The sequence below is a fragment of the Aquila chrysaetos genome, chromosome 25 (assembly GCF_900496995.4).
Source record: "Aquila chrysaetos chrysaetos chromosome 25, bAquChr1.4, whole genome shotgun sequence".
NCBI lineage: Eukaryota > Metazoa > Chordata > Aves > Accipitriformes > Accipitridae > Aquila > Aquila chrysaetos.
The window spans coordinates 17,034,328-17,052,811 of NC_044028.1; the positions used below are offsets into that span (position 1 = coordinate 17,034,328).

At 46.5% G+C, this 18,484-nt stretch overlaps 1 protein-coding gene across 9 annotated transcripts in view; it reads right to left on the reverse strand.

The window, feature by feature from the left end:
• The window catches only part of MGRN1 (mahogunin ring finger 1), a 63,866-nt gene extending 45,655 nt beyond the window's left edge, over positions 1–18,211 (reverse strand). For 3 of the 9 annotated variants that reach the window (XR_005931445.1, XR_005931444.1, XM_041120249.1), the window contains exons 1-4: positions 18,024–18,211; positions 9,943–10,061; positions 6,896–6,984; positions 395–541 (exon numbers count right to left, since the gene is read on the reverse strand). Coding sequence is in view for 7 of the 9 variants with exons in the window: in XM_041120249.1 (XP_040976183.1) it covers positions 395–541; positions 6,896–6,984; positions 9,943–10,061; positions 18,024–18,111 (443 nt within the window). In the remaining 2 variants the exon portion in view is untranslated. Of the gene's footprint in view, positions 1–394; positions 542–6,895; positions 6,985–9,942; positions 10,062–11,779; positions 11,924–18,023 lie in introns of those variants that run through there. The other 6 variants (XM_030001870.2, XM_030001874.2, XM_030001873.2 and 3 more) reach the window with 3 other exon arrangements.
• Positions 18,212–18,484: the final 273 nt, after the last annotated feature.

Sequence of the window (18,484 nt, forward strand, 5' to 3'; positions counted from 1 at the left end):
GGGAACACAGAAATTCAGTGAGTTAGGTGATCTGGAAAAAAACAGGTAGTATTTGAAGGGAAAGGTGGTTGTTTTTTTAATTTCATAGAACATCTTGCTGACCAAGGATACAGCTGCGAGTTTCTCTCCTTTGCTGCACACAGAATGGCTTCCCCACACCCAAAAAAACAAACCAAAAAGGGAACAAGAGAAGATATTGGCTATGTGGGGGAGGGAAGTGAAAGTAATATTCAAAGCTATCAGAATATATAAAACAAAACAGAAAAAGAAGAGATTTCCCTCTCCACCATCTGTGGCAGCACTGCCCTTGGGGGTGACTAACGAGAGATGTCTGACAGGCTCATCACCTGACAGCTCCTGTGCCCCTCCACACACCCACAAGCCCAGGACTTACACTGCCATGCCACCAACAAACTCTTCTGTAGCCTGGCAGTAGATTGTGATGGCAACACGGGCATCCGCATCAAATGTGAACTCCAGGCTGTACAGGACTTTCTGCTTTCCATTCTCCTCAGTAGGACTGTCAACATCATCTTTATACCTGAAAGACAATGCCAGAGGATTAGAATGTATATTTATGAGATATCATCAAGATCACTCTGGAAATCAGAACAAGAGTACTCCAGTCTAGGTGTTCTGGGCAGTCAAGGCACCATGGGCTTCCACCTGGGGCTTCCCAGGAGATTTCCATTCTTTCCTCTGAGGAAGGTTCTTCCAAGATTTGACTGAAGTTATTAAAGCGAATTATGTAATGACAGGGTTGAGGGATCTCACCCAGCCTTACAGTGCCAGGACACAGAATGAGACAAGAAAGTGAACTCTTGAATGTCAAACCCTTAGAAGAAACATTCTCCTTCCTTTTAAATCTTCACATTAGGCTCAGTATTTGGGCTAAAGAAATCCTCCATGGGCCCGAGAAGTCTAAAGCCGAATTCTTTTAACTCTGCAAATGAAATGGTGCGTGACAGGCAAAAAACAAGGTTTCTGTAACACAAAGAACTCCTGAAGTTCAACAAAAGGTACCTCCAGTATCACACAGATAATGATATTCAGATCAGAAAGCATCCAAATATAGGAACTTCAAATACCTTTAAATGTACAAATCATCAACTAAACCTTTGATGCTGCTAATGACTGAAGCTTGTACACCTTTATTGTATGAACAAAAACTTACACATTCAACTGCATAACAGACGCATAATAACCAATACAAGAACGAGTTTAGAAGTTATTTCAGTTAACAAAGGTGAGTCCTAACTTGGCTGTGGGCTATGGTACAGCTGGATCCCACTCTGTGATCACCACTGCCCAGTACTACTCCTCCCTACTGCTGGAAAAGGCAGGTAAAAAATCCGGTGAAGAAAGTGGTATGAAGCAAGCTCCATGGCAGTGAGCTAAGGCGTAGATGAGCAGTCAGTTATGGCATGCCAGAGTGGCCAGGGAGACCGGCAGATCCTGGAACAAGCAGCCAACACAACACACCATGAGAAGATCTCCCCTGCCTTGAAGTGGAAAGTGACGGACAGAATGGACGTGATTCACTCGCAGGGCAGAAACAGATTCTCATATGTAAATTCAAATCCCACTGTAATCCTATGACTGTAGGTAGCACCGTTATTTCACGCGCTGTGTAGGAATGGTGAATGCAGCAGGTTGCCTTTGAGAGGTGTACACCGCTACGTGACTTGCCACCCAGCTCCAGCCTCACTTGTCTATCGGTATTACCTTAATTTCCACGGTGCCTGGGTCAAAGCCAAGCAGTTAAACTATTCAGAAAAAGCTTGGCGCTGTCTCTGACTTCACAGTATCAGTCGGCCTCTCCCTTCATTAAATAGCCTTGATGACTATGCTGCACTGTTGAAAATACTCAGAAATGGGCTAGGCATACCTCCATAATTCAATCTAAAAATTGTCAAGGGAATCCTTATTTACTGAGTTCACTGAGATGTAGTAACTGCTGCCTAATTAAGACAGTTCCAGCATGAATTTTACTTAACACTACACTAAACAAGGATGAAATGTTCAGCTTCAGCAATTTAATACAGAAAGTGCAAAATAAAATTTAAGAGCAGTATAATCAAATACCTAACACACATACTTGTACTAATGTAACCCTAGTGAATCACTATAGCATACACTTGCATTCCTGTCTGAAGGACTTGGAGCACTCCAAACAAGACTTTTGCCAGAGGTTCACCTAGGTCAGAACAGCAAATCAAACTAGAATGCACCCAACATGCCAGTATAAAAAAGACAAATCCCAAGAACTGAGAGTTTGAACATCTGCAGCAGCCTCGATACAATATACCGTATAGAGCAAGACAGTATTTTCACACAAGCTAGTTGTATTCAAAGAATAAAATCATGGCACTTGAAGGCTGTAAACAAGAAACACTTTAGCCAGCAGGGCAGGTTTGCTAGAAAACACAGTGGTAGCATCAACATTTTGTGCTGGACTGACCCAAGAACACAGATGGCAACAATCCACTCATAAGCATTGTGTGTGTTCAAGAAAGCAGCAGCACAAGCTTCTGCAAATTATCTCTTGTGGCACTGCCCTCCATTGATCTGAGGTGGGCAGCAAAGGATCCAGGCTACAATACACTTGCCACTTCTTCCAGAAGAAGTAGGGTGGGGGAGAACCAGCACCCTTTCCAGGCAAGCACCTGTGAAAGCTACTTCATAGACCTACACTCCCTGCATATATAGGTAGGTATTAAAATAGAGGTGCCTGGCACATGCCTGAGTTACAGATTGACAACACAGATCTAGATACCTGTAACAGACCCAAGTAACGAGGTGGGAGACCTGGAGGTGGGGGCAGATCACACAAAAGCAACATGTCATTAGTAAAACCATTGCCTGTTTTGTCTTCTCAGTGAAGTCACAAAAAGCGTATGGGTTCCCAGATCACCCTCCTGCTCCCAACTTCACCTCTGCACCTCCCTGCCAGCACTCAGAATGTGCTTCCATCCTTTCAAGAAGAAAAGGGGTTAAACCTAGACTAGAATAGATCTGTTGCCCTGGGAAACCACTGAGGGGCCACTAACAACTGCAGTGCCTGGAGAGAAGGTTTCTGGAGGATGCTTCTGCTGGAAAGTAGGAGAGTCAGAGCCCTGTCTGCCTGGAACAGCATCACTTGAGCAGGGAGCAAGGTATATGTGCCTAAATGGTGACAGTTACAGCACGGCTGTGTACGCATCTTCATGTTGCAACATGGCTGACACTGGAGATTAATAAAATCGCCTGCCACATAGCAAGGAGTTCAGGTGAGAGAAGACTGCATAAGCAGCTATGCCGGCTGGTAGCTGGACCAAGGAACAAGCACAGACTACTTTGGTGCATACTTTGAGAGGCAGAGGCATCTCATGTTCCACCTTAAGGTGCAGGAATGGTGGGATGTAGCTTCAGGGGAGTAACAAGACAAAGTCATACATTTTGCATTCCTTCTTTCTTTGCAACAGAAGTGGCAGACAAAAGAGGCAGTTCAGGAGTGGTTCAGGTGGTTCAAGAGCTCTTCTGTCTCCACCTGTACTTGGAAGTTTACAGCGTACATTTAGTCAAGCCCTACAGACAGTGTTGATGTGAGGTGGCCACAGATGCATGCACAAATTTAGAAACCAGTGACTTTGGTAGGTGTGCCTTTTCGGTCATGCACACAAGTTAATCACATAGCCTCCACAATCACGTGTATAGAGCAGAAGAGACTGACCACCTTTGAGAACAAATAGCTGATCCAACGTTATGATGAAAAAGGCAAAGCAGGATGACCAAGGGAGCTGAGGCCACTTGGTCTGACATCACTTCTGGATAAAACAATGGAAATGCTGGAACTTTTTGTTTGTCTGTTAAAGAATTGAAAGATAAAAATATAATTAACAGCAGCCATTACAATTTTACAGAAATAGGTCAAGGCAAACCCAATTTCATCCTTTGAGGAGGTTAAAAAGTTTGACCAACAACTTGGTAGACATGCAGGATAAATGCTAAGTATTGCTTGACTTAGATACGCATTACAACAGTGTTAGAGCAGGCATTAAATGACGTGAGAACTAGCTGACATCTATGTCAGCACTGACTTTCATAGGGGCAGATCATCATCAAATGGAGGCTTTCCTGTTTGAGGGTTCTGCAGAGATCTGTACACAGTTTAATGCTATCCAGGGCTGCAGAGCAGGCAGTCCCAGCACCCTCACCATCACCACCTCCACCACAGGATGAACAGCTCCAAGGATCAAGGTCAGCCCCACCGGGCTGGAGAGGGAAAAGAAGTGATTTCCCTTCTCTCACTCACAGCAACTCACCTCTCTCCCCTCAGTCCCTATCATCTGCCTTCCTCTCAGGCCCTTATCCAAAATGCGCACTGGTCTCACTATTCTCCATGATATTGCTGCTGTTTCAGACACATTCTCAAACCACTACAGCTGCTGATTCTTTCAGCACTTTTGTTCCATGATGCTATCCAAAGCCCAAAGCCCATGCTGAAGCAGAGAGGCTGTCCCAGGATGCAACTTTTCCATGAAACACATTGCCTCAGGAGTTGATCTTCCTCCTGCAACTGGAAATGCTCTCAAGGTAAGAGTAAACAGCCAGTACCAGCCTATCAGGTACTTCAGTTCTGAAATAAAGCTTCCAATCCAGGGCCAAAAGAGGGACACAAGATAGACATGAGGCAGTCTTTTTCTGTTAGTGGTTAACAGCAAAACTCATGCTACCCTCCTCTGAGGTTCATAGAGTCTCATACTGCTAGAAATCAAGCACTTACACGAGGAGTCGAAGACTCAGAACTTCAAAACCAATATCCACAGGTTTATTGCTTCTCTCCAAAGCTGCTGTAAATATTTGGCATTTGGCAAAGCTCAGAATTTTGACTCGTCAGAGCCAGGCAGGAAGACCAGAGTGGACATTTCCTCATATTCCTCCATAAAGCCCTACACTCCACATTATGGATCAACACCCTCTTCACAGATGAACAAGGAACTTTCAATTAAACACAAGGAAAACCAAAAAGCTTGTGAGGACTTTACCATCAGAACCTACTTTACACCTAGACACTTGGCTCAGTCTCTTTGTATTTTGTGAAGGAGGTGGTAAATTAAACTTAACTAGCTCTGGAAAGAATGTGCAAACCTCAACCACTGGTTGTGAATAAGCCAAGCTGGAGAGGGCACAAAGTGTCTTTACATGCACAGAGGGAGAAAGGAAAAGCCTCTAGTCCAGAACAGTAGAAAAGCACGGGACAGAATGTGCCTTTGGAGACTGGCAATTAAAATCTCATTTTGGGTCTACATCAGTACAAAATTAAATAGAGTAATGTTGGCGGTGTTGTCGTCAGCACTAACACAGCAGCAGCAGCACAACAGCCTGTGAGAGCTCATGAGGCAGAGAAAGAACCGATAGTACCAGGAATTAAACAGATGCAAACCTAGACACTGTCAAGGAGCATGGACACTACATTTCAAATAGTCCACAGCTGCAACTCTGCTTGGGGGGACAGGACGTGCAACCACAGAAAGCAGAATGACAACTATATGTACTAAACCCCACCAACTGCTGCATTCACAGCAAGACCTCTCCCAGTGAAAAAGCCACTTCCCATTTGGCTTCTGAGAGATGTTACACTGTTTACGTGGATGCCTGCAAGGAGAACAAGATACCCTTTCCACAGCAAGTGTGGGAGGAAAGCCAGACTTTCCTAGAGAAGTACTTTACCCTTTAGCTGTAGCTTTATGCACCATCCCTGGAACTGTTCATGGCCAGGCTGCATGGGGCTTTGAGCAACCTGGTCTAGTGGAAGGTGTCCCTGCCCATGGCAAGGTGTTGGAACTAGATGATCTTAAGGTCCCTTGCAACCCAAACCATTCTATGATTCTATGAAAAAGCCAGACAGCATTCAGAGCAGTTCACCAATGATTACTTTTGCAGAAGTTCTTCCCTCTTTTCCTATTCAATCAGTTTTGAAGCCACAGGTATTGCTCATTTAAAAAAACAAAACAAAACAAAAAAAATAACCTTCAGTTTTCACACAAAAACAAACCGAGGGTTTTGTGTGGTTATGACTCAAATTACTTACGTTACGCCATGCTCTCAGAACCACTGTGGCTGAGAGTTGAAGCTGGCCCCCTGCCAGTACTGCAGCCCTGCGCCTGAAATGCAGAATTCAGAGCGACTCAAGGATCTTTGAGAAATGCTCTGCTTGGACATCTGCCTGGTCACTCAGACCAAAACAAAAGCACTGTATGCTGGGCCCCTGCACTTCAGCTATCTGCTTGAAAGAGGGCAGCTGCAGGTCAAAGTGTTAGCTATTGCGTTTAATCCAGCTAAGTGCTGGTTTAGATCTCACTGTAGAGCAGTGAGAGGTAACAGATCTCCATGATTATCCAGACCTCCTTCCCCTATGCGTAGGACACAAGCCATCCAAACGAATGTGCAACACTAGGACCAAACTATCTTGGCAGCAGGAGAAACCTGAGGAAGTTTCACTCAAGACCAATCAGTCTTCCTGGCCTGTGACTTGCACCAGAATCAGCTACTTTCTGGCTTCTTCTTGCACTGGAATGCAGAAAGGAATCTGTCTGCAGGGTTTATTGACCTGACTAATATCTTCCATTCATGCTAATGATTTCATGGGTTTGTTTACCACTCTAGTCTGTCCTGTAGAGACAGATACATCACTGGTCCTGTTTGGAAACACAGATTGCTCAAGTCTAGGGATAAGGAGCATATAAACCACATGAAAAGCTCTGATCACAAGGGAACACAGAAACCTCTAGACATAACTAGCAACAAGGATCTGGAATTCAGCTATTTCTCCAAAACCTTATCAAATACATTTTGGCTCTGGATGACAGATCGCTGGGTTGAATAAAAGGAAAGGTTCAGGCAATAACAGTACCTCACAAGCCGGAGAGAGTCTTTGCGGATATTCACCAAACTTCTCAGTGTCTTCACTGGCTCATGTGGAGCTGGAGTTACGTAGGGAAACTGGAACAAAAAGGCAAATAATTCTCCTATTATTATACTATAAAAGGTAGCAACATGTTACCTAGCATACTATTTATCCAAACCAAGAAACATCTACCTTTAAGGGTACTCAGTACAAGAGCCACAAGGAACAGTAATAGAGAATTCTATTTACAGATAAATCAAGCATGTTTCAGGGTGAAAATCCTGCTCTGGCTCAGCAATAGCTCATACTGGGAGCATGCACTTTAAGAAAAGGCATTTTCACAAACTCTTTTTCTGCACCCTGAATTCTCAGTCTGGAAAGCCTTGCTCTCACAAGCTTTTATTTCCACTAAAGAAACCACCTCCAGCTTGAGCAGAAGAAATGCAGCTCTTTCATGTGTGTTACAGCATGCAAACAGTGACTTGACTGCTAATCAGCATGCTGAAGCCCTGTATTACTGGGGGAAACTCTTTTTATTCTGAAACAATGGGGCAAATGTTCTGGAAAAGAAAGAGACAGGGATAGGGGGCCTCATTCTATTCTACAGTCAAGAGACCTTCTCTCACAGATTGTCTTTTAAATAAAGGACGATAATGCTTCAGACTGTAATTCTCCTTACTGGTCACAGAATCTCCAGCAAGAAATGCAAAGGAAACTGCTACTGTGGTGACCGCAACCTGTACAGCTGTGGACCTGCCTGCTGGATCTCCCATCTGCTGGGAGAAGTCTGAAACTGGAACATCCACTCACACAACTGCCAAATTTGATAGGTGCTCAGACTGGAACCACAGCCGTGCTCCAAGTCAGAGCAATGGCACGACACAACGGTACAGAGCTACAGGACAGGTTTTCAGGCAGAAGGTTACCCTGAATGTATCCAGCAACAGTGCCACCACACAGCCTCATTAGAGTTGAGTCCTTCAAAAACACATCTACCAGGTGCCCTGCAGTGGTGTAGAGAGTGACTGACATGGAGCAGAAGTACCAGGGACCACCAATATACATGTTTCCTTAGAAATGAGGAGTCTGCTGAACAGGAAGCCAATGCAGCTGAACTTCAGGGCAGCTCCTGGACACAACCCTTCAGTGTTGTCCCCTCAGGCCACAGAAATGTATTGGTGGGGCAATAGCCAAAGCCCGAGGGAAAACATGCTGTCTCCTGTCTCCAACAGGAGAACGCCACAGAAGACCCCATGCCACAGCCACAGGCAGCAGAGAATTCACAGGGCAGCAGCAACTACTTTCCTTGCACCCTGACTGCTCGGTACTGTGGCTGGTAGCAGTGCTCTACACAGAGCAGTCAAGACGTCAGTTACTCCAAAGTGAGAACTTGGCCCATGTACAGAAAGCAGTTTTGCTGCTCTGTGTTCAAGTGGTTTTTTTCCTTGAAGATTAATCAGAGCTGCCAAAGGGCATTAACTTTACATAGGCAAACTATATACCACAACAGCCTCCCTCTCTTAAACCTATTTGGCAAACATCCCACTGTGTTAATAGCATTCTCACCCACTCCCCTCTGAAGAAATGATGAAATTCAGTGCCGGGATGTCTGCAAGGAAACCCAGGCTGAGACACGCAAGCAATTTAACTCTGCAAGGTTAGTTCCTACAGCCACAGCCACATGGGATATTTAGCTAACAGCTGCGTCTTCTGCTTTTGTTGGAGTGCTGTGCAGCTGCTAGTCACAGAGCAAAGGAGAAGCGGTCAGTTTTTAACCACTGTCCTGTATGGGCCCTGTATCCAGACATCATGTAGGGTATGTGGTGAGCATCCCCATGCCTGCATAGCACTGTTACATCCAGAACCATTTCCATCTAAAGTCCCTCCTTCATAATTCTGTTGCTCATCTGCACTTTCTGCTTGAACAAGGGCTTTCCAGATTCAACCTTGTTCTACCCTGCAGAGTCTTGTTAACTAACTGTGGTGCTGAGAAGGCCAATGGCACAGCCCGAGGACAACTCAGAAAGCAAAACGTGCTTGTCACTAGTCCAATTCAAACATCGAGTCACCTTGCCTCAGTTTCCCCCATCTGTAAAACAGGAATGATACTGAACTGCCTCCAAGCACTACCAGCATGAATTAACTAATAGTCACAGCTTTTCTGAGGATGAGAACCATGACATCAATTTTTCATTTTCATGTTTTGAAGCTGCAGAAACAACTAGGAAAATAGCTGGCAAAGCAAGCAGCAGTTTTCCCTTTCCTCTCCAGCACTCTGAAAACATCTCCAAAAGGCTCCTACTCTGTTACCTTTTGGTTCTTTTTAAGTTCTGAGATGCAAGAGAAATCCAAAACGTAACACTTGCATAAAATTCCTATCTGTCCCTCACAACTGTGCTATTCCCTGTTCACAACAAAAGAACAAGCCAACCACTCGAGCAGGTAGCTTTTCACAGTCTCATAAGATACCTGTGAGCCCAGAAAGACTGCTCCAACTGGGAAAACTAAAGGAGAGACTTTCTGAGCAGCCCACCAAAGCAAACAAAAAATCACCAAATATCAAGATCTGTCTTAACACTGCCCTACGCCCAGTCAGGCCCCTCGTTTACACAGAGAACAGCATGCATTGAACACTGGCTGGAATCCACCCAACGTGCCCAGGAGCCCTGTGAGGTTCAGGCTCTGAGAGTAGATCTGCTTCCCAGCCTTCTCCTCTCTGCAGCATGTTTTACACTTGCTCAGGCAGGCAATCAGAATTAGTGCCAAAATCTGTGCTCCAGAATCCCTGTCCTTCTTCCTTCTGCCCTAAGTGAAAATAAGTCTAGAAGGTGAATACGGCTTCTTAGAAAAACTCTGCTTGCATCTTGAACAGCTATGTTAGCCGGCAAGCTGGAACGTGGGGTGGGGGAGCGCTCTTGCACCTCAGATTGGAATGACACTCCCCAAGTAGCGAGGGTCTCTTAGGTCTATGCTATCCTCTACAAGCCCTACACAAGATTTTCTAAAACAGGCAGAAAACAAAAGGGCAAAATAGACAGCATATAGGAACTTGCCTGAACAGGTCTATTCCCAAGGAAGTTTAGATCCATGTTCTCGCCAAAAAGGTAGCCCTCAGGGTGAGGGGTGTCAAACTTCTCGCCTCCCATAAAGAAGTGACTTGCAAAGTAGTTTCCTAGAAAAAAAAAAACCACAAGGGAATAAAGAAAAAACTCTAAATGACCGCTTCCCAGAGAGCAGCTGGTCTGTGCAGTTTTTAATTCACAAGTATAAAAGAGCTTGCTAGTTCACTCCTTCCCTGTACTACTGACGGCCACTGCCAACAGTAGAAGCAGGGAAAAAAAGAAAAAAAAAAAACTAGAATAAATCATTACAGTAGAGATAATTCCATTTTAACTTGTTTTCCAGAGAAGGGACAGTGAGCAGTAGGAGTCAGCTCTTTCTAATATTGCTCAATTGTGATGAACTATTCCTCTTTTCTCCACCTTCCAGTGTGAAGTCCAGTCCCACAAACACCACCGACCTGCTCAGAGAAGGATGAGGCTTCCCCACACTGCAAAGCCCTGCACAGCCAGAGTGGCAAAGTTTGCCTTCCCTCCCCTCTTTCACTCCCATATCCCAGGGTGAGAACCACACAAAACCTTTACTGTGAGCGCTAGAGACTATACACCTTGATGCTGAATTTAATTAATAACATTGACAGATGTTAAATGCAGAAACATGGATGTCTAGAAGAGATAAACCCTGGGACTGACTAAACTGAACTTCAGCTCTGAAAGCTTCACCACAGATTTGTTTCATTCATCTTTAAGGTGATGCACTACAGTGCATATTTCAGGAGACAAAGTGTGTGCAAGGTCACTGGGATTCTAGAGCACTGGATTAACTGCAAAGTCAACTGAATTGATTCAGATGTATGAGAGCACCACAAATGTAGCTTCCTCCTAGAAAGACTTCAGGAAAACACTCTCAAACATGAACTTCACAGAGTTACAATTTCAGAGAAATAAGTATCAGGAGAGAACTAAAATAAAAGGCTCCACCCAAGCTATTTCCCTTGAAGTTTCCGAGTGGGGGTTTTTCATGCACATGATGAAAGGACTGAGCCAAACATACATTCGCCTCCCTAGGTGCAATGCATAGATGGTACAAAATTTGTTTTAAAACGAGTCATTACAGAAGCAGTAACTAATCATCTGAATGGTTATAGAGGCATTATGGAAGGATTTGCAGTCCCTCCAGCTAGGAGCAAGCACAATTTACTCTGAAATGGAAGTGTTTTCATGAATGGCTCTGTTTTTTCCATTAAGGCTTTTTTTTCCTTTTTGCTTCAAGAAAGGGTCTTCTTACTCTGCACAGATGGTAGTGCTTTAATGCTGATGGTAGTGCTCAGCTATTGCTGAGCTCAGCTTACAAGCATCCAGATGTTTATATTATAGAAACACTTCCTTCTTTCCAGATACAACAATCAACTTCCGCACAGGTTCAGAATCTACCTAGAATCTGTCCTACAGAATCAGCACAACAAAATGTAGGTGCTCCAAATGACAGGCAACCTTTTCCCACACCTCCCAGAAGCAACAAATTAAAAAGCTAATCTGCATACAATTTCCAAGCACAGCTAGCTTGATACAGCCTCTCCACCTGAGATACACTGTGGTGGTTTATGCTTATACTAAGGTTCAGAAAAGCATGACGAACACTGGGGATTAGGAATAGATTTTGCATTTTACGTGGGTCAAGTAGAATTCTGTTTTGGAGCATTTTATCTGATGAACTGTGAAGACAACGCTTGTGCAGGACATCTCAGTACCGCAGCAGCTGATTATCTGGGATCAGAGTCCGGCAGCTCCCTTGTATCCCATGATCAAGACACCCTGGGGCTCAACTCACCTCAGTAAACCTGTATTCCACAAATTCAGAGCAGAGCTTTTCTGTGGAAGAAGTTCTGCGTCCCACGCGCAGAGGACACAGAGCCCCAGCAGGCGAGGACTGCTCACCACCACTGAAACCCCACACCTGCGGGGAGCCAGCTGTCCAGGAGAGCATCGCCAGGCAGCCTCTACAGCACCTTGGGATAAAAAGGTCTCTCTCATACAACCAGAACGACACTGAGATGCATAACTAGCGTGTTCAAGGCACCTGCCACACTGTCTTTGCTCCACTAAGAACAACCTTTGGGATCTCTAACAAATCGTTAGGATTTCTCACAAACACACAGTACCCCCTGAAACACAGCAGCACTTATCTAACTGGAAACCAGTTTCAATTCTACGTTCAGACTGAAGGCTCCATTCATCTTCCTGCTAAGTCACCTCCTGCAAGGTGAAGGAGGTTTTTTTCTCACAAAGGCACTTCCTTCACAAGCAAACAAGAAACCTAGTCAGTGCCAGTCACAAAGAGCACAAGGAAAAATCACTTTGAGGAGCTCAGAGGGAAATACGCTGGTGAGCAGAACACCCCCACGCTCTGCCAGTGCTGCTACGGGTACAAAAGCCGCCACGTACACAAGATCTCAACAGCAAAACTAACAAGGATGGCAGTAAACTGTCTTCACAAATTTATAACACAGTTTTTAGCAGCTAAAAAAAGATATTCTATTGCAAGCTTTCAGAAACCAGTTGCTACAACAACACATTAAGTTCAGAGCTCTCAAGGTATGACCACAGTTATGCATTATTCCTCTCAACCACTGTCACAAGCAACTCAAAGTTTGCCCAAGTTGGAGACAAAACACTTTAAGAAAGCACTTCTGTAAATATCATACAAAGGAGTAAAAGGACAAAGAAACTTCAAGAAGGAAAAAATGGGGTATCCTCTTTTCCAGTCACCATGACGTCCACACATCTAGCACAAGACTGATAGGATTCTTAGTGTCTCTAAAATGCTTATATGTATTTTCTACGCATTAAAATCCTACTGCAGCTCCACCTCTAGGTTCTATTTCAAACTCCATTACAAAGACAGCTTTAGGATTTTAGCCAGAACACCATGCCTCTTGAACCCTGTTCCCACATGTCCCCCCAGCCTATAAAACAACCTTGACCTACATTATGCAGGTGTTGCAAGGCCAGCTTTACACAGAGTTCTGCAGCTATGGACACAAGGGGGATGCTAAGCACCATCCTCTTTGGCAGGAAAAAAAAAAAAAAAGCAAAAAATCTTTGGATTAACCCTCCACAGAACTGCTACAAAAAGAAATCCTCCAGAAAAATGCAGCGACACACTTAAGAGGAAAGAGTCATACACAAATAACCAAGGACAGAATATGAGAAAAATGCCAGAGCAAAGAAAAACTGTGGCTTTACTTCCCCAGAGTAAATCAGCACAAAACATAGGAGAGCATTAGATAAAAGAGAACACGAACGGGTGACATTGCTAAGGTAGATGAAGTATAAGCAGTGGTTTAAGAGAAATTGTTGTGGTGGAAAACTTTACAATGGCTGGAAAAATACCACTGGGACACCCAGAATGGCCAAGTCTGACTCATTAGTTTGTCCCACACAAAACCAAACTGGAACCCAAGGCTTCTCCAAGGCATCCAATGACACCAAACTACTTAACATTTAGTCCAACATGGTGGTGGGATTTTGTTATCAGACATGCACCAGCATTAAGCACCAGACTGCTCCAGTCATAATTATTTCTCCCTAACCCAGCGTCCTAATCCTGTGACCATGCAAACCCAACACATGGATGTGATGCACAAGTGACACACTGGCGGGGGACACAACAACCTACAACAGCCAGAAGCAGAGTGTCAACAGCACAACTGTAGCCCCATCAAAACAAGGGCTGTATCGTACAATGTTAATAAAACAGAAAGCAATTAGATGTCTATTTAGGCTTCTTACTGTTATTAGAATTAATGGCAAAGTGATAGAAATCGAGTCTGTTTTAATTACTCAGCCAGACACTCACCACCACAGCATGCCGAGGGACAGACTGACAGCACAGTCCTAGACACAGCCTGAGCCTGAACCAGCACCGTGGCTGGATGAGGCCGTCTCGCCTTCCTCATTGCCCATCCCTGTTGGGCCACCAAAAGCAATCACATAGCAAATGGGAACATGGCTCTGAGCTGGGTTAAATATAATCCAGCAACAAACAAGTAGCAAAAGCAACTGCTTGCGGCCCATAAGTGCTCCAGTCTGGTGCTCTTGAGTAGCTGGGGAGAAGGCAGGAAGGGAATGCTCCAGTCAACGACAGGCGGGTGGTGGCTATCACCAGAAGGGTTGGGCTGAAACCCCTACAGAACTACAGCAGGAGTAACAGAGACAACTGCCCAGCTGTGCTTTGCAGAGTGGGTGAGGAAAAAAAGCTATCCGTGAAATACAGGAACGTATTTCTGTCTTGACACTGTCACAGTACACACGGCTTATGAGCCGAGAACAAGGTGATGGACTGGGTACAACTCTGGGTACTCTTCCCCTATTTAAAATTGCTTTCTTTGATTAAAGCATCATTGCCAAACAACAAAGCAGTTCAGCTTCAAAGAGGAATAATCTGCCTCCTTTTTTCCCTCCCAAAAATGTCCAGGGAATTCTCTTTCAAGAGCCTACTCCAGAGGAGAAAAGCTATCTCAAGGGCACGTGCTCCCTGCCCTGCTCCACACTGCAGATGAGCTCACTGGAACAAGAGACAAGCTGACGAAGGAGCTGCGGAAAACACTGGTGCATTGCTCACTGGTTGCTAAAGCAATAGGGGCATCATGAGACCGCATGCAAGAACACGGATTGTTTTACTGCTTCAAGCACAGAAGCACAGCAAAGATCATGACTGTTCCTTGTGATTACCCATTTTTAGCCCACTTCACAGGGGCACTAATTCTTCTGTACAAACTGGGCACTTCTCCCCCTTCCAACTGGTCAGGCATCTGCAATGCCAGCACAGTCTCCACAAAGCAAGCAAGAAAGGTTAAAAGGTACCAGTGAAGAGGGAGTAGAGAAGGGAATCAGGTGTCGCCTTACAGCATTTCAGCAACCTCAGCCCCCCAGATGCAGGAAGGGAAACGCAGATAATACATACCCAGAGCCTTGGAGGAGTAAGCAGGGTGTTTTCAGAGGACTTTTAACTACAAAACTGCATACCAGTTGCAACAAAGCTGTTAAATGATCTGTGGATGCCTCATTAGGGACTCTGGCTCATAAGGACCAAGGTGGATTCCACAACAACCTGCTCAATCCTCCACTGAGCATGTGACTGAACCAGCAATAACCACATCAAAAGTCAATAAATGAGAACCAAATATTCACCACTGCATTTGCAACCAGCTGTGACTCAACAAGGTGCTGTCACTTGGTACAACCTGATAAAATAACCGTGTTCGTTTTCACAAGCAGGCTGACATACTGCTTAAATTACAGTGAGAATACCTCTATTTTGTGTTTATTTCCTCACACAACATGTCCTTCTTGTGAGGTGGTGTATTTGCTCCAGAATGCAAACCTGCATCCTTCAAACCGATGCCGACCATGGACAGCAGCTGACCAGAGCTGCAGCATCTTGCCCAGACACTCACAGTAAGTCACGATCCGCTTAAACCAGAGACTCGGAGGGAAAGAACGTAAAAGGTGATGGACAGCCCTTGGTGCTGCACAAGACTCCAGCGGATGGGTAACCTCAGGTAACACTCTCTCACCACATCTTCCAGCCTTTCAGGGGTAATCTCTAAGCAGCCAGGAGACTGCCTGCATGTCAGGCTAACATTCCAGTGCACACATTCAAATATCTGACACAGCCAATGGAAAACTGGCTTCTTCCAGTCAGGCAGTCAGTAGCAGTACAGGGCTCGCAGTAACAGTGTCAAGTTAGAAATAATTAGCAACCATTTAGCCTAAGAACTTTTTGTACTACTTCCAGCTTGCTTCCTGAAATCAAATAAAACCATACACACTCACTTCCAGTCACCTTCACTGTCAGGTTTTGTACCAGTCATAGCCAATCTTTCCAGCCCCAAGACAAACACACTTAGGATTGCAGGACCAGAAGGGACAGTGTCCTTCTGAACACATTCCACCTGAAGAAGGGAGCGGGGGCTGCCATCCTAACAGCCCTTACTGTTCTGGTGTTTAGTAACCTTCCTTGAACCTCCGCCTTAAAAGTGTTCATGACCTCTTCTGCCTAAAATGATCTTGAGCTTGAACAGCTCTTCTCCCTTCCTGAAGTCAAGAGGATCCTTGTTAGAGAAACCTGAAAAAGCAAAGAGAAAGGTCTAGCCTAAAGCCAGTATGCTTTCAGAAAGAGCACAAGCAAGTGCAACAGAAAATTAATTAACAAGCATCTAATTGTATCCAAAGCCTTTAAAGGAAATACCAGTATTTTTCTTTAATCAGCTGCTTGAAAGCATTAGCTGTTCAGTTTTACAAGGGAGGTACCACGTGTGGAACACTCTTTGGCAGCATCTAGGTCAACAGACCCCTTCCAGGGTGCACGTGAACACACAAACCCAACCTCATGTGTGTGATGGGGCTACCTTGGCAAGCACATCGGCTAAAACCCAGCACGCCGTTAAACTCTAGTCCGGGTAATTACAACAGTACAGAAACAACAGGATGATGATTTGAAAGAAGCAGTTTAATGTTCGTTGCATATGGTGGTTATGATTAATCCAGTCCATATCTAAAATCCTATCTAAGTGTCAACAGAAATCAGGTGCAACCTCTAGGCTGTAAGAAAATTGCCAGTAGGAGCCATGGTACCATAGCTACAGTTTAGCAGGCAGCTCACATCAGCCCAGTCTCCCACACTGGGACAGCGCCCCAGCCACCCAAGGGACATGCAGAGTCTTGCTGTAACCTAGCAGTGACATTTGCCTTTCCTAGCAGCCCAAGAAACTAGTCCCCACCCCCCCTAGAAAGGCGAGTTCCATTTTCTAAAAGAATCAACACGACTGAAGAATTTTTCTGGGCAGGTTTCCCCCTTCCATCTCCTCCACACCACCATTCTTGCTGAAGGCCAACCTGCAACAAGTCAAGGTGTAATGATGGTAGGACTCTGTTTGAGAAGATCTTCCACCCCCTCCAAACAAAAGGGGGGGACCTAGCTCCCTCCATCACACAGCCCTGAGGATGTCACAGCCAGCAAGTCATCGGACACACACAGAACTCAAGTCTCTGAACGAAAAGGCTGTGCTGCACCTGTACCTGAGAGTGAGGGAACCTGAGCTGCTGCCTGCAAACTCTTTACCCTGCCTGGAAGAGCCCTAGTAGAACAGAAACTTAGAAAAATTTGGAAGCGAACAGATACTGTAGGAGAAAAGAGCATCTGGATTTCCCCAATGACTTGTTTTGTGACAAGAATAAATAAAACTCTTTAAACAAGTTAAACCAGGCCAATCTCAAAAGCCAGTCTAGGACAAGGTGAGTCACGGGCTCATCTCAACTTCACAAAAGTGGCACTGCTGACAAATCTCTAAGTTTTCAGAACGTCTCTCTTTGGAAAACAAACACGTATGTAGGCCATGTCAGTCCAATGGCTCCTAGGTGAGAACCACTGCCATTTTAAGGAGTTAAAGAAGGTTGTCATGTGGGAGTTTTTCCATCCCACATTCCACCAGATCTGATTTTCCTTACAAGTCCCCACCGAACTCCACCGTCGCTTCCTCTTTACCAGCAGGAGATGCCCCACTTGCCACACACTGACGACTTGCTGCATTCACGTTTCCGGAACAGAGAAGCAAAGCGTTGCTCACCTACCATGACCAAAGGGCAGCGACTGAGCCGGACGGCCACGGACACTGACAGCCGGATGGACCAACGCCTCCAGCTGTTTCAGGGCACAGGGCCCTTCTGGACCATTACACTTCAGCCAAACGGTGCACCGAGACGGCCTCATACCATAGGTTTAGCCCAACAAAACGTATCCATCGGCTCTCCCCACCAGGGAGGCCCCGAAGCCGGGCGGGCAGGGCCCCGAGCAGAGCCAGAGCCAGCCCCGGGCCCCGCTCGGCCCCCGCCGGTGACGGGCGCTCCCGCAGCCTCTTCCACCGGGGACCCCGCGGCCCGGCCGCCCCGGGACCGCCCCCCGCTACGCCTGTCCCCCTCGGGGCGGCCTTGGGGGGGGCACGAAGCCCGGCGAAGGCCCATCCCCCTGCCCCCCTCCCCGGCGCTGAGGGGAGCGGCCCCGCGGCCCTCACCGGACTTGGGCGGGTAGCGATAGGCCGAGTTGGCCTGGATGTCGATGTCCTCCACGCCCGCGATGCGCCGGCTGAGCAGAGAGCCCATGGCGGCGGCGGGCAGGGCGGTCGGACCGGGGGACGCAGAGCAACGCGGCGGCGAGCGGCCCGCACCCACGGCGGCGGCGGCGGCGCGGGGCACGCCGGGAGAGCGAGTCCGCCCGCCCCGCGACTACAGCTCCCGTCAGGCACCGCGGCGGCGCCTACCAACAGCGGCGCCGCGGGGGGACGGGAGGGGACGCCGCGGGAGGCGGAGGCAGAGTCGGAGTCGCGCGCCCCACGGCCTCCCCCGGGGCGCAGAGTGCGCTCTGCCGGCAGAGGGCGCTGCCAGGCGGGGCCCCGGCCGGAGCTGCGGCCGCGGGGAGCGGTCACGGAAAATACCCGGGGATCCGGCGTGGGTGGGGAAACCCGTGGGAGCCTGC